The sequence below is a fragment of the Haliaeetus leucocephalus genome, unplaced genomic scaffold (assembly GCF_000737465.1).
Source record: "Haliaeetus leucocephalus isolate CR32 unplaced genomic scaffold, Haliaeetus_leucocephalus-4.0 Scaffold773, whole genome shotgun sequence".
Lineage (NCBI taxonomy): Eukaryota > Metazoa > Chordata > Aves > Accipitriformes > Accipitridae > Haliaeetus > Haliaeetus leucocephalus.
The window spans coordinates 5,777,646-5,792,154 of NW_010973209.1; the positions used below are offsets into that span (position 1 = coordinate 5,777,646).

General features: G+C 39.7%; 1 protein-coding gene across 4 annotated transcripts in view; it reads left to right on the forward strand.

The window, feature by feature from the left end:
- SIK2 (salt-inducible kinase 2) overlaps window positions 1-14,289 on the forward strand; it is a 63,058-nt gene extending 48,769 nt beyond the window's left edge. For 2 of the 4 annotated variants that reach the window (XM_010581463.1, XM_010581466.1), the window contains 7 exons: window positions 2,230-2,394; window positions 5,678-5,906; window positions 6,646-6,930; window positions 7,110-7,273; window positions 8,347-8,463; window positions 9,097-9,188; window positions 10,771-14,289. In XM_010581463.1, coding sequence (XP_010579765.1) covers window positions 2,230-2,394; window positions 5,678-5,906; window positions 6,646-6,930; window positions 7,110-7,273; window positions 8,347-8,463; window positions 9,097-9,188; window positions 10,771-11,353 — 1,635 coding nt within the window. In that variant the 3' untranslated portion in view covers window positions 11,354-14,289. The remainder of the gene's footprint in view (window positions 1-2,229; window positions 2,395-5,677; window positions 5,907-6,645; window positions 6,931-7,109; window positions 7,274-8,346; window positions 8,464-9,096; window positions 9,189-10,770) is intronic. The other 2 variants (XM_010581465.1, XM_010581464.1) reach the window with 2 other exon arrangements.
- The last annotated feature ends 220 nt before the right edge of the window (window positions 14,290-14,509 follow it).

Genomic DNA, 14,509 nt, shown 5'->3' on the forward strand with positions numbered 1-14,509 from the left:
CCCCCCCCCCCAAAAAAAAAAAATAGTTTGGGGGGGCCTGGAAAAGATTTGAATGAGAAAGGGAAGTTGACTGCATTCTGAAGCCCAAAATGCAAACAATGCTTTTGGCATTAATGGGTATCTGCATGGTTTAACCTTAACTCCCAGTTTATTTCCCAGTTAAAGGGGAAGTACTGTGCTTGTGCTTCTAATTGGAACACTTTCATTTTTGAGAATTTCAAATCTTTTGCTGGGAAGTCACGGGTTAAAATGTTAGAGAAATACCATTTCTGGAGACTCTGCAACACTTGGCGTATCTTTAGTGTGATTGACAAATGAGCTGTTGAATTTATGAAGAGCTATGCTAGCATGGGGGCTAAAAGCATGCAGGCTTTACATTGTGTTATAAACGTAGTCACTCTAAAGGGACCTGTTGAAAATAAAATTACTTTCTCCCCTGCTGTTCTCTAGATACGCTTTCTGTCTCCCATGAAATGAAGCATGGCAAAGAATAGTAAAGAGGTACCCAAAAGAAAATACTAGGATCAACCTATCAGGTTAAGATGCCAATTCATTGTGATATCTTAAGTACCCGATAAAAATATCATTGTCATGAGATTCTTAGTGGCTCAAGACTCAGAGATTTGTTCCTAAATAATGTCATTTCTTTTAAGATTTGCACCACTTTTTCCTCCTGTGACCCAGCAGGAGTCCAATTTCATGGGAGACTTTGCAGCACAGACACAAAACCTCTATGTGCATAGAGCCAATGTGATGACTGACTAACTGATTTAAGTCTTAAGGATGTCATGTGTATTTTATCAAGAGCAATTCTGGGTGCTCCTTACATCTGGTGCCAGCCCTTCCATTGCAGAAGGCTGTCCACTTAGTATCCTCTCTAATTATACTGACTGATTCAGCACAGGCTGTAAGGCTATTCAGTCTGCTTCTTTCCTAGTAATTTTCTTCAGAAAGAAAGGTCATGTACAGTTTATCATGTCTTATTCCAGTAATTCTCAGATTTTTTTACATGCTCTTTTGTTTCATTAAGATACACAGACATTGTACAGCTTTTGATTTCTATTAATGCATAACTGGAAACATGAAAGACTTGGCCTAAGATGACTCAGATTTATCGTAGTCTCAAGTAAACATTCTCTCAAGTTCACAGCCTCCTAGATACTGTATTGCTGCTGTATAGAACAAATGCCCAGACTCCACTTCTACAAGGAATCACAACTATGCTGCTCCTTTTTTGCTGGATCAAATTTGATTTTGGATTCTGTTGAAATGAAAGTCAAATAGTTTCAGCTATGAAAACATAGGTCCAGGAACAATATGGCTGACAAAGATTAAAATCAGCTCTTTTCTTAGATAGTAGTTCTAATGATAGAAAGACACAGGATTCAAAAGCAGATTATTAATTATAAGATGTATTAAAAGCAGGTGGAGACGGATGAACAAGGAAGAAGGAAAAAAAAAACCTCCTAGAAGGTGGTTCCTTATTGTACTAAATTCTTGTACTTCATAGCCGCATTAGCACTTTTTCCTCACGACTGCGAGCAATCTTGCAGTTATCCTGAGTAACAAGATAATTTGTTTTCACACATGGTGGCACCACAGGCTCCTGTATAAGGCTGCTTGTTTCCTTTTGGACAGGCAAGTTGTGTGGATACTGCACTTCAGGAAATTAAGGTTAAGAAATAGTGAAAACCACTGTTTTCCTAATTGTGCCATGCTTGCCTTCCCTGAGGCACACCCTCTCCCTTCAACAGTGCTCCCTCTGTTGAAATACCTTCTTTTAGATCCAGCCTGCTCTATTCTTTCTCATGCTTTTTCCTACAGGAATCAGTGCATGTTAGAAAAGGCACTGAAACTAGCCCTATGCCTCATAGTAATATTAAGGGGTTTTGTACTGAATATAAAAAGGAATTCTAGCATGTCAGAAGTTGGAGGGCACCAAAGGGTCCCAAATGCTGTCTTTACTACTAGTAAGTGCTCAGCTTCACTAAGCAGCTGGCTTAATGATGTTTGGGGTTTGGTATGTGTTTGTGTGGTTTGGGGTGGGGGTGTGTGTACTTTTTTTAAAGTCTAAAGACTAAGAATGTAATTCATCAAGAATGAGGAAATAAATCTTATACTTCTGCTACTTCAGAAATGGACTAGGTATTGTTTATTTTTAATTTGTGACTGTGTGTTGTTTTCTACCTAAAATTGCTCTGGTTTTGGAGTTCTTAAAATCTTTTTTAGGCACAAGCTGTGGTACCCTCAGTTAACTTGCATTCACAGAATGCAAGGTTGTTGCAGTCTCCAGGTCTTCCCTCAGCTTCAGGAGCAGAAGCCTTTTCATTCCCTCCATCCAACTGCCAGGGAGAGACAGCATTTATGGAGGAAGAAAGAGTTGAGACACCAAAGGTACAAGTTAAAATCACCTTAGTGTTTTGTAAAAAATCATTATGACTAAAAAATATTGTTGCCTTTTGAATGACTGCCTAGTAAAAGCACAGCTAGTGATAGTAGCTGTAGATCTTCAATAATTAATTGAAGACCAGTTCCTTCTGACAGGGTAGAGTTCATCATCCTAGCACAACGCACTGTGGAGTCAGGACCAGAGCATTTGCTAATCCAAACTAATGTCACTTCATTGACCTTAATATGCCTCCTGTGCTTTGACACTTGCAGGTAGCTGAGCTGGAGAACCCTGCTGCTTCTCTCTGCTTTCAGTAGCCTTTTTGTCAAAGAACCAATGTTCTCAACATGCTTCCAGGCACTTACTCTTAAGCATATGCTGTCCCCAAAACTCCGGTCTCCAGCAAGTTCTCATTCCTGGGTAACCTCTCAGGTTAGACAGCATGTCAAATACAAAGACCTTTAGTATCTGAACACTTGACTTGTGCATTTCTTGTACTAGCTGGACAAAACACATTGTGCCTGTTTCCCTAAATTTAAGTATTCTCTGAGTGTCAGAGTTCTAGGTATTCCAGATTCTTTCTACTTCACCCTTGCATATAACTTTAAACAGCTGTGTCTTTTTGATCACAATCTGCCTCGTGTGTTACTTGCTTACATTCCAATCTTAGCACACTGTCATTTGTAAAAGAAAAATCAACCTACAACAGTGGTTGGTTTTTTCTTCTTCTCAAATGTATTTAAGAGCCCTGATGAAGACTCCTCATATATAGGTTCAAATATAAAGGGTTCATTGCTGAGTATCTACAGTAACCTACTCAGCTACTCATCCAAAAATTCAGACAAATGATAACAGGAAGGTATAATGGAACCTTAACCATAAGCTTCCATTGCCAGCTAAAGCAATTAAAATACTATGCACCCAAAATTCTGTATCCCTGCCCATTTCATAATAAGCTAGCCAAAATAGTTACATTTTTGTTAATTTTTTGTTGAATAGTAAATACCCAGCAGGACCTTCTGACTGTCAAAAACTATTAGAACTGCAGCATCTCAAACAGGTTGTAGCAGTTCTCAGCTAGGCCATTTCTCTAACTAGGAACACCTGTAAAATCTTCACTGGAGACCGTATAAAATTGCAGCTCCATCCAGTAGGTTTTGTTTCCTGTAATCAGACTGGAAGACTTTGTGTAGGCTTTCCCCACCTCCACAGTTAACAGACTTAACTGAACTCAACTAATATGATGTGATGGCTCCACAGCCTTACAAATGTATGGTTACAGCTTAAGTGTCTGAAGGGATCTACAGTCTGATCCATTTTGCCATTCAACTTTGAGGTCTGTGACAATACTCTGCAGGGTAGCAAAGAATAAGTGAAATACATGTGAGTTAGCAGTTAGAGCTTTTGTGAGGAAGGGGAAATAGCTTAAAAGAATTACATTTATGAAGTATATTATTATTGTCATGAAACTTCTGTTGTTGTCTCTCATATCACATCACATTATAACTTTAATTCCAGCTTATTGTATTTTGCCTGGTGCCAGCTAGGGGTTTGACTTCATGCTTGCCATTTTGAAGCTTTTATTGCTCACTTACTGGTTAGTTACCAACACTAAGAATGTGGCCCTGGATCTTCATCACTGTTTTAAGTAACTCCTTGTGTGGTCTCTTACAGCTGGAAAGCAAAAGGCAGTTAGAAGACATTTGTAAATTAAAATAAACTTTATTTTGCATCCCCCTTTGCTTTTATAGATGCTGTTTGGACAGAGTAGACTAACAAATGGTGACAACAGTGAGGTGTCAAGTCACAATTGACTTGGGAATATGCAGTGTCTTAAGTATTATAGAACATGTCTGCTAAAGACTTCCAAGCTCTGATCCATGTGCCATGGTAAACTGTAGAGAGCCAGTTGCCCACATGGTATTGGTTCTTTTTTTTCCTTTCCAGCAGTTCACTAAATAGTATTTCCAGTGCTTTTGCTGCCAGATCAGTAGAAGGCATTTGAATAGGAAAGTCACAAATGGAAAATAATGTGTGCAAGAAATTAAGCCTAAAGATACAACCCATTAAATTAAAATAGAGGCAGCAGATACAGGATTATCCTATGCAGGCATCATCATTTTACTGATGCTCAAAATATTTATAGCTATTTCTTGATACTGCTTTAAATATTTTCCTAGAATATTACCATATAGTCTGCTTGCAAGACCATTTGTTAACAGCTACTGTTAATGCAGTGAAACTTCTTTCCAAACACACTTGTTTTTGAAATGCTGAAGAACTTGGAAGAAAATTCAGGAATGGTTCAGTCAACAGTTTACATAAAATCACCTGTAACAGTGCCAGGTTTTATGCTAAATGAATGCATTGTTTCATCCATATTTTACCCAACCTGATCCTACCAAAATGGTAGGAGTGACTTGTGCAACAGGACACTAATTAGAGCTTCAAAGGTATTCCAGAACAGAATACCCACCCCAAAATTGCATGACATGCAGGCCATGGTCCTCAAAACACAAGCAGTTGCATATGGCAAAGAATTAGTTAAGGTACAGAAAGATTCAGGACAAACCGATTCAGAGAATAAAAACAGAATTAAAATCCTAGGAGTATTTTAGGTTGGAAAGGTACCTCTAAAGGCCCTCTAGTCCAACCTCCTGCTAAAAGCAGGTCTAATATGAAAGCTAGATGAGGTTGCTCAGAGCTTTATCAAGCTGAGTGAACCCAAGGAGGGAGATTCCAGAGCCTTTCTAGGCAAGCTTTGTTTGCAGAGGAACACCATGAATCAAATGGACTTTTGCTGGAAAGGGTGTATTTAATGTATTATTCTTGAACATGTCTCTGCAAGAATGCTGCAGAATTAAATACAAGACTATTTTTTTTTAGAGCTTATCTGAGCATGATAAATGAGCACAATAGGTATAGTAAGGGGAAACAACATTCCAGAAGTATTTTATCTTTGTGACTAAGCTGGCAAAGGTTTTTAATAACTCTTAGGAAAAAAAAAAAAGCAGCCCTGAAGAACATACTACTGTGGAAATAAGAATATTTATATTTAGGGAGTTGAGTACTAAGAGAATGTTAGTGGTGATCTTACCTGGAGGGATTTGTTTGTCACATGCAATTCTTAACAAGTCTTACTTAACTCAGTAGATTATAGGGAGGTTCATGCATTTTAAATATCCAGGCTGCCTTCACTCTACATGATAGGCAGAGATTTCCTGCACTTTGGGGTGATGCTCTGTGTACATAACTGAAAGATGTCCATCTTCTCCTTGTGCCATTTAGGTAAATGGGTGCCTGCTAGATCCTGTACCTCCTGTGGTGATTAGGAAAGGATGCCAATCACTGCCTACCAGCATGATGGAAACTTCTATTGATGAAGGAATAGAGACAGAAGGCGAGTCAGAAGATGACCCTGCACAGGCATTTGCAGCCCTCCAAGCAGCTCGCTGTGGGAAGCGACGTCACACTCTGGCAGAAGTTACCAACCAGCTGGTGATGATGCCAGGCACAGGTACAGAAGTTAGTACAGACATCTCGAAGTTCATTTCCTGCTCTCAGCACTTAATCTAATAAGCCCAGGATGAAAACACTAGGTTTTAAGAGTGACAAGTATAAGACAGAGTTTCTTGGGTTTATTACTTAGCATTTGCTGTAATGGCCAAAGGGAAAAAAAAAAACAACCACAACACAATACCCCCAAACCGGATGCACAGACAGTATAAAACTAATGCAGCAAATACACAGCTGGCCACAGACATGTACAACCCCAATAGCACCTGGTAAATTCTGGCAGGTTGTTCTTTTTCACGTAACTAAATGTCCCAAAATTATTCACCCCCTAAAGATGTGCTGGCAGAAGAGGACAGTGGGGAAACAAAAACCTCTAAATTCTCAGGTATTCCAAAACTGATGGAATGATGACCAGCCTTTCAGGTCACACTACAGTCTTGTCAGGAATATCTACGGGGAGGAAAAAAAACTAACAAACAAACCACTGAATGATCTCCAAACAAGCAAGTGAACACCATCTGCATAGCACCTTATTGCTGCAATAATGCAAAAGCCAGTAGCAAGTCCCCATTCTGGTACTGCAATTGTTAAATTACAATTACTTTATGAAACTTGATTTTTTTTTTTTGTTTCATTTCCTCTAAGACAGTCAGGAATAGCTTGAGCCTGTGGCAATTCCTTTGCTTTGCTAAATTTTTGCTGCACTTTCCTTTTATTCTGGCTTTTGTTTTTTGTCACAGGGAAAGTCTACTCATTGGATGAAAACTCGTCTCTGGGCAGTATTGATTCAGAGTATGACATGGGATCCATTCAGAGAGATATTAAATTCCTGGAAGACACCCCTTCCTTGAAAGAAATAGTGCTAACTAACCAACAAGCACCCAGAATGACAACACCTTTCATAGGTCTGAGACCTGCCAATCCAGCCATGCAGGCACTCACTTCCCAAAAGCGAGAGACCCACAATCGCTCTCCTGTCAGTTTCCGAGAGGGGCGTAGAGCTTCTGACACATCCCTCACACAAGGTAATTATACTATTGTCATGACACATTATACCTAGACATGGTAGTAAAGGTACTCCATACACAGAAGCACCAAGCCACCTTGTGACTTGGTTGTTACTCAGCTTATCTCATGTTTGCTGCACTAACCAGATATGAATTAACTGATTTTCTGACAAGGGTTTTGCTCAACTCTTCTCCAGGAATTGTAGCATTTAGACAGCACCTCCAGAATCTGGCACGAACCAAAGGAATCCTGGAACTGAACAAAGTCCAGTTGCTGTATGAACAGATGGGATCAGAAGAACCACCTTCTCTGACATCAACTGCCACCCAGTTGCAGGACCTCATTAATAGTCCTCCACAGGTACTTAAACCAGAAATCAAGCTCCATCTTTTAGGTGTTAATGCTTTGGGACTGATAAGGAGAAGATAAGGTTTTCCAGAGCTCTGAGAAGAGCTAACTTACAGATAAAGTTACCTCTTCTCCTTTCCATCTTCTGCAGAATAGAGAATGGGCATTTGCAGGCTAGCCTTTACTATCCTCATGGTGTCAGTGATATGGCCCTGTTAGCTTTCCAAATCCAACATTTTATTACTACGTTTAATCTGAAGGATTTTTTAAGATTTAACAAAGCCCAATAACATCTTTCCTGGTTGGAGTTGGTCTGGTATAGTTGTAAGAAGTGCAAAAGCAGAGTGATAAGTTAACCTGATTTGCATAGTAAAATGCTGAATACCTTCTACCAGCTCCCTAGTTACTTGTTTCGAATGGAACAGGTCACAGCAAACAAGAATAAGTTTCTGTTAAACCCCAGGAATAAAACTGGTAAGAAGTACACAGGCACTGTAAGCACCTAATGTTCCAGGTGAAGCCTGCTATTCCTAGAGCTCCAGCTGTTACTTTCTGACTGCTGGAAAACTTCAGTTCTGACAACCACAAAGTTGTAATGTTTTCACAAGAATTTCTCACTTGATGTAAACATGCTACAGTGCTCATAGTATTCTTACAACAACAATTCACTCCCCCTCCCATGTCAGCATTCTCCAGCTTGCTAGAGATGCCTACTCCATGCTTATCCTCTTCACCACTATTGAAAGCTTTTCACCTTCTGTTTTGAAGCTGTGAAATGAGAGCTGCACAAAAGCACATTCAGAGTTTGGATGGTTTTCTAACCCTGTACATTTACTATTTCAGAGGGCAAGTCAGAAAATACATTATATATTAATATCATTCTAGTTACAGATCTAAGCCCTTGCCATTTTGCAGCACAGATAGCTTTGTAATTTAGGCTCCTCACCATGCAGGGAAAGTGGTGAGTGACACCAGAGCGCAGTCCATATGGCAACTATGAAACCTGTCAGGGGAAATCCTTAAAGAAAGGGTTGAGGCAGAAAAGCCTTTTATGGGGATGAAACTTGTTCCTCTTCTCTCTGCAGGAGGAAGCATCTCAGCAGCAGCAGGAAGCTGCCTCTGCTTTCCCTAATGGTGCACATCCCCCATTGTTATCCAGGCGGCAGAGCTTAGAAACACAGTACTTACAACAGAGGCTCCAGGTATCATACCTCCCTTGCACTAAATTAAACAAGCTGCTGTTACTACACAGCAGACTAGCCTTTTAGATCTTATTACTCAGGAAAATCAATCAAAGGCTAAATTAGCAGAGAACAGCTGAATTTGAAATTATGCTATATTTTTCTTTTGTCAGACACTGACCCTAATTATGCAAAAAGCAGACTATATTACTGCTGTTTTCCTACTCAGTCTGTTACTGTATAGTGTTATTAAAGCAATTCAAAGTAACTGCTAGTGAATACTTATTATCTGTGTTGCACCCCATAAAGGTTATGCATCACCATCTGAGGAGCCACTTCTGACCCCCTGGGGCTTACTGTTCCCTCCCCCCCCTTTTTTTAAACCAATTTTCATACAGCTTTAGTTTATAAAAAACTTTTTTCTAGCTTGCAGCTTCTCTTTCACTTGGGAAGAAATTTTCCTATGGATTTTTATCATACAATCTATCATGCAAAGATATTCTTTGTCTAAAGGTTAGAAGGCAATAAGCAGTAGTGGCTGTGGTTTTAGATAGTAGCTCTGTTGTCATAAAGTTAGACAATCTTCTTTCACTTGCTTTCTAGACTAATGCATTAAATCAAATGCAATTTAAAACAGCATTACTTTTCTTGCAGAAAACTACTCTGCTATCAAAAGCTCAGAATACTTGCCAGCTATACTGCAAAGAATTGCCCCGGAGTCTGGAACAGCAGTTACAGGAACACAGGTAAGAAGCTTTCAAACTATGCAGATATATTATTTATTCTTACTCTCAAGAGTAATAAAAGAACTGGAACAATATTTGTCCATTTAGAAATTCTTTGGAAAAGGAAACTTTCACTTTAAAATTTGTAAGGACAACAGTCCTGCCATGTGCTTACAAATTTATGTGCTATGAGCTCTTTATCAGCTAACACTACTAGGGTGCAGGTAAACTGCAAATACCTGCATGCTTCATTTAGTGCTAATGGGTGTATAGAAGCATAGGAGGAAGCTACCCTACTACTTACATTGTTGTACTTAATTTCACCCTCATCCTCTCAATCACCCACTGTTTATAACCTACATATTGCAGTATTTATCATAAGTCAGAACACAGATCATCTATTTCTGCCTGCTGGGAAGCCCTGCAGTCATTAAGGTATTTCCTGTCTCATTCCCATGGCCAAATAATTTTACAGTAAAGTAAATCAATTTTTTCATCTCATAATATCAGTTTAGAAGTGATGCTCCTCTGAAAAAGTTACAGTAAAGAGTGAATAGATATGATGTGTCCCCTTATAACTGTACGTATTACAGCAGACAAGATTTTAATTGCCAAGTTAAAGGTCTGTAAGCTCTTCATGAGCTCATCATTTGTTAATTGTCAAACAAGTAAGCAAGATAGATATCTAAGACAGTTACTATCCCCAAGTTGTGCAAAAGAATCACAGAAAGAGAAAGGAAAATAACCTAGCTACATGTGTTCTGGAACAAAAGGACTGAGGAGCAGAGGTATAAAATTACTAGATTTCCAGAAAGCATGCAATCTGTAATTACTTTTTAGCTTATGGCCACTCCTGACAACTGCAGAGTTGATTAATCCTAATCAAGAATTTAACTAACAGTACTGAGAGCAGCTTGGTGTACTTTAAGAATAAAAGGTCTGCATAGAGAAATAAGCTGGGAAGCAATAGATTCATTTTCTGAACACTATTGGCTTGCATCAATAATAGGCTTCCTATTTCTGCATGCTTTGGGAATTGGCTGGCAGGAGACCTCCACTTTGTTATATCACAGGAATTTGTCAAAGGTAGCTATAACCTTGCATTGTGTTGTAAAGTCTTACTGTTTGTAGCAAGTCAAAAACATGGAGTTTCATAAAAGTTCATAGGGAGCAGTGCAGTTCAGAGAAAAAGAATATAGGGGGAAGGAGACTTTCTTCATTTGCATTAGTAGCCAGTGATACTCAAGTCAGCTCCCAAGTTCCACAGCGCAGTGAAGAGCAGGCTTGAAATACAAATACAATACATCTTATTCTTAGCAAACAAAGTTAAACAGCACATGGGGTTAACTTAATTACACAGGAGAAATTCACTAGGGGATTAAATGTTAGCAAAAGGAGGTCTACAAACTAAGCCTCTGTACATTTGCTGAAAGGTGAAGATTCTGGTCTGCTGTAAAATTTAATAAACAGATTGCCCAGGAATCTTCCAGTTCTGTACTTCACTCCCTGCTAGAACTGTTTGAGTGACTAGCATGCAAGACTCATGCTAGCACCTTAACACTTCAGAAGGTGAAAATAATTGCTGTTTATGTCCTTGATTCAGGCTGCATCAGAAGAGGCTCTTTCTCCAGAAGCAGTCCCAGCTGCAGGCCTATTTTAACCAGATGCAAATAGCTGAGAGTTCATACCCAAGGTCAAGTCAGCTGCCACTTTCATGCCAGGAGGAGCAGCAACAGCAGCAGCAATCAACCCAGTTCAGCCTGCAGCAGCCTCTGAGCCCTGTGATGGAGCCTTCCTCAGAACAAATGCAATATGACCCCTTCCTCAGTCAATACCAGAAGGTACAGCTGGATCCACTGCCACCCTCCCAGATCACCAGCTCATCACGCTTGTCATCACCTGTTCAGGTGCAGCAGCCACCACAGTCTTTACAATATTCATATCAGACTTGTGAATTGCCTGTTGCCACCTCTTCTGAGCCAGACTACCCAGATCAGTGCCAGTATTCCATGGACCCAGTACAACAGAGCAGTGTAGCATTGCCTGACAGCCAGAGCAGCTCAGCATCTCATGAGTGCCAGTCAAACTATGATGCATTAACCCTGTCAGAATTGCCTGGACTTTTTGATTGTGAAATGATGGAGACTGTAGATCCCCAGCACGGTGGCTATGTCCTGGTGAATTAATACCATGGGGTGACTAACATGAGAGTAGAAGACAGGACAAATGGAGAAGCATGTGAATTTTTGGGTTTTTTTTGTTCCTACCCCAAAGTTCATGGTAATTTCTTAACCCTTGAATTAACAGGGGAACTAAAAATCCACCTGACTGGAAAAAAAGGAGGTGGTGAGAAGTGTTTGGCCATTAGCTCCTCTTGCTGGTGGCAGGGGCTAGAGAACAGATTGTGCAGTTTCATCCCACAAAGAACTAGTTTGCATAGAAGGCAAAAAAAGTGACTTTTAGAGGAAGGAAGTAGCCTCTTCTAAAAAAAATTTGGGGAGTTTGTCAGCATTCATCTAACATTCACTCGGAGAAACAAGAATGAGTGCACAATGTGTTGTACTACTTGGCAATAAAAGCAATAGGTTTTCATTTAAATTCAGGGTAGATTTGGGTCTGCGCTGATGGCAACTGTAATACTCTTGAAACAGTAGTATGATGTGGAATTAAAGGAAAGTTGCACTTTGGCATCCAATTGCTGGTTGAGCTACTGATCTGGAACTACTCCAAGGTAAGTCTTTGAGACCACCAGGCACCTCAGGCAGCCTCCACTTCCTCCTGCTAGCAAGTAAACAGTATTTCCCAAGCCTGCCAAGGAACTCTTAATTGTCCACCAAGGGAAGCTTCTGGATCTCTGCTAAGTGACATCTTGACTTTGTCAAAAGATACCTGGAACTGACACAGGGCACCACAGTGGTTTGTAGAGACCTCTGGGTGGGGATCAGAGTACTAAAGGATAAAGGATTAGCTAACAGAGAGATAGAAGGTAAGAAGTACCATGAGAAAAATCAAGAGCTGTAGCCAATGGCATTTAAAAAAAAATCCACCTGGGTGGCTTTTGAAATCAACCCTTTTTGCAGGCAGGCCTTTGTAGAGGGCTCTGTCTTGGAGAAGTTCCGATCACTGGAAAGGATCCATCTGTCCTTCTGTTGCATTTTAAAAACAAGCAAACAAACTGTGTTTTGAATTTGCAGTATGTGTTGCTGGTGGTTTATTGAGCTTTGTATATTTGGACAATTATTTAGGGTTTTAGAACTTAAGGATAAAAACAATGAGCTTAAAAAAAACCCCTGTGAAGTGATAGTGCTGTGCCTTTTTCAGTTCTTTATCAGCCTATATGCTTTTTTCTGAAGCAAGTAGACAATACCCCATTTATATCCTTGCTATAGCCAAAGTCCCTTCAGAGCACATGTTCCACCATGTGGAACATTATGTTTAACTTTCTTAAGTGTTTTGATTGCTCATGTATATATAACATTGAAAGTATTACAGCAATATTTAGCATCACGAACTGTTGATGTATCAACCATTTCAAGAAATACTAAACTCAACAAGCAGTTTGTGTCTCCAGAACTTTCAGCCATGAAATGCAAGTCATAGGAGGATTGTTTAGGAATCTGCAGAAAGCTTAGATCTCTAGTTTGGGTTTTGGCTCTAGCCTTTAAGTATTGTGGGACATTACAGGATGATAGACAACCAAGGCTCACAGCTAGACAGTTCAGCCGCCTTCTGAGCAAGCATTAAGCACAATTGCAGATTCATTAAAGCACAAAGAATGGCAGAGAAACTGTGCTGGTCACATATGTAGAAACCACCACTCTTTGCTGGGAAGTTTGGTGAGCCAAGGTCTTTGATTCTACAAATAATGAAGGGGTGCATGCAGAAAGGTGGATAATCAGCCAGCCTTTACAGCAATAAGACCACATTTAAGTGTGGAATAGTAGGACTTTAGTCACTGCATTGTAGGCTGTGTGAAGGAGGTAAGGGTTTAAACAACTGACAGAAGGCACCTTGCTTCCTGTGTACTACAAATAGAGCGAGAACTCCTGTTGCTTTGTAGCCTACTCTGATATTGGTCCAGTTGTACAGCTGGACTCAATCTGTAAGTGCTCAGCTTCTACCTCTGATATCATAGTGACTCTCAAGGCATCAGAAAAGCAGAGTTTAAAGAACAGAGATCACATCCATACACTACTTAAGTGATGCAAGATAAAGAGGGCTAGAAAGCTCTACTGTAAATAGCTGAGATAGAAAAGGTTTTTATTGTGTAGTTTCCCTTCGAAAGGAAACTCATCTGACAGAGTAAATAGCTATGGAACACAGAAACCCCTATGACACCTTCAGTGACTAACAAAGGGAAGGGAAACAGCTTGACAAATACTGCAGCATAACAGATCAGGCATTTCACTACTGCAAAAAAAGAAAAAGAGATTCCTGTCCTTTCATTCCTTCTTCCCTACCCTAAAGCATAATAAACACTTTCTGGTATTTTAATATCTGACCGAGCACTCAAGGAACTATGCAGTGAGAACTGCTAACAGGACACACAATACTATGGAGTCAGGCCCAGTTCTGCTCCAGGAGCAGTTACTGCCATAACTATAACCACTTCCTTCCCCATCCAGCTTTAGGATACTGTACATTTCAGGACTTGAAGATAAAAATAATTCTGTTCTTGAGTTCTGCCATTCATTTATCAGGATGTGCCAACTAGTCTGAGCTTTGCAGTGCTGGTAAGGGGGAAGCTACAATGTTTTTTAATGTAGTTTAGACTGACTCTTCCCCTCAAGTATATTTAACATTTCATGTAATTTCCTTTAAGCCAATTAGAATAAAAGGCTTCTAATGCCTTCTAATACAGCAGACTATCCATTGGGCACCCACTTCATACTACTCTGAAGTGGCTTTTTTCCTCAAATCCATTATGTCTAACATTAGAGAACTGTGTACACTACTGTTAGAGTAATAATTATTAGCTTTATTATCTTGTATTACTCCTTTGAAGAGACTTTGGTGTGATGTATATGGGGTAAAAATTTCATATGGAGAAAAGTGCAATATGTGTGTGTGTGGTACGTTCTTTAATGTATTTTTTTAAGGAGTTAGAGGGTTTAGTCTCTGCTTTGGGATAAATGCACTAGTTTTGTGAGCTCCAGTTTGGTAAGTTCATCTGTAGTATTTACATGCAACTGATATGCTGGACTCTGTAAAGCAATTACAGTGTATTAATACAAAATAAAGAGTATGTGCATTTCATTTTTAAATATCTAGTGAGCTGAAGCAGCCCCTGCCACTGTTGTGTTCTTAGCAGCCTCTTATGTATTATATTGAGGTTATTTTCT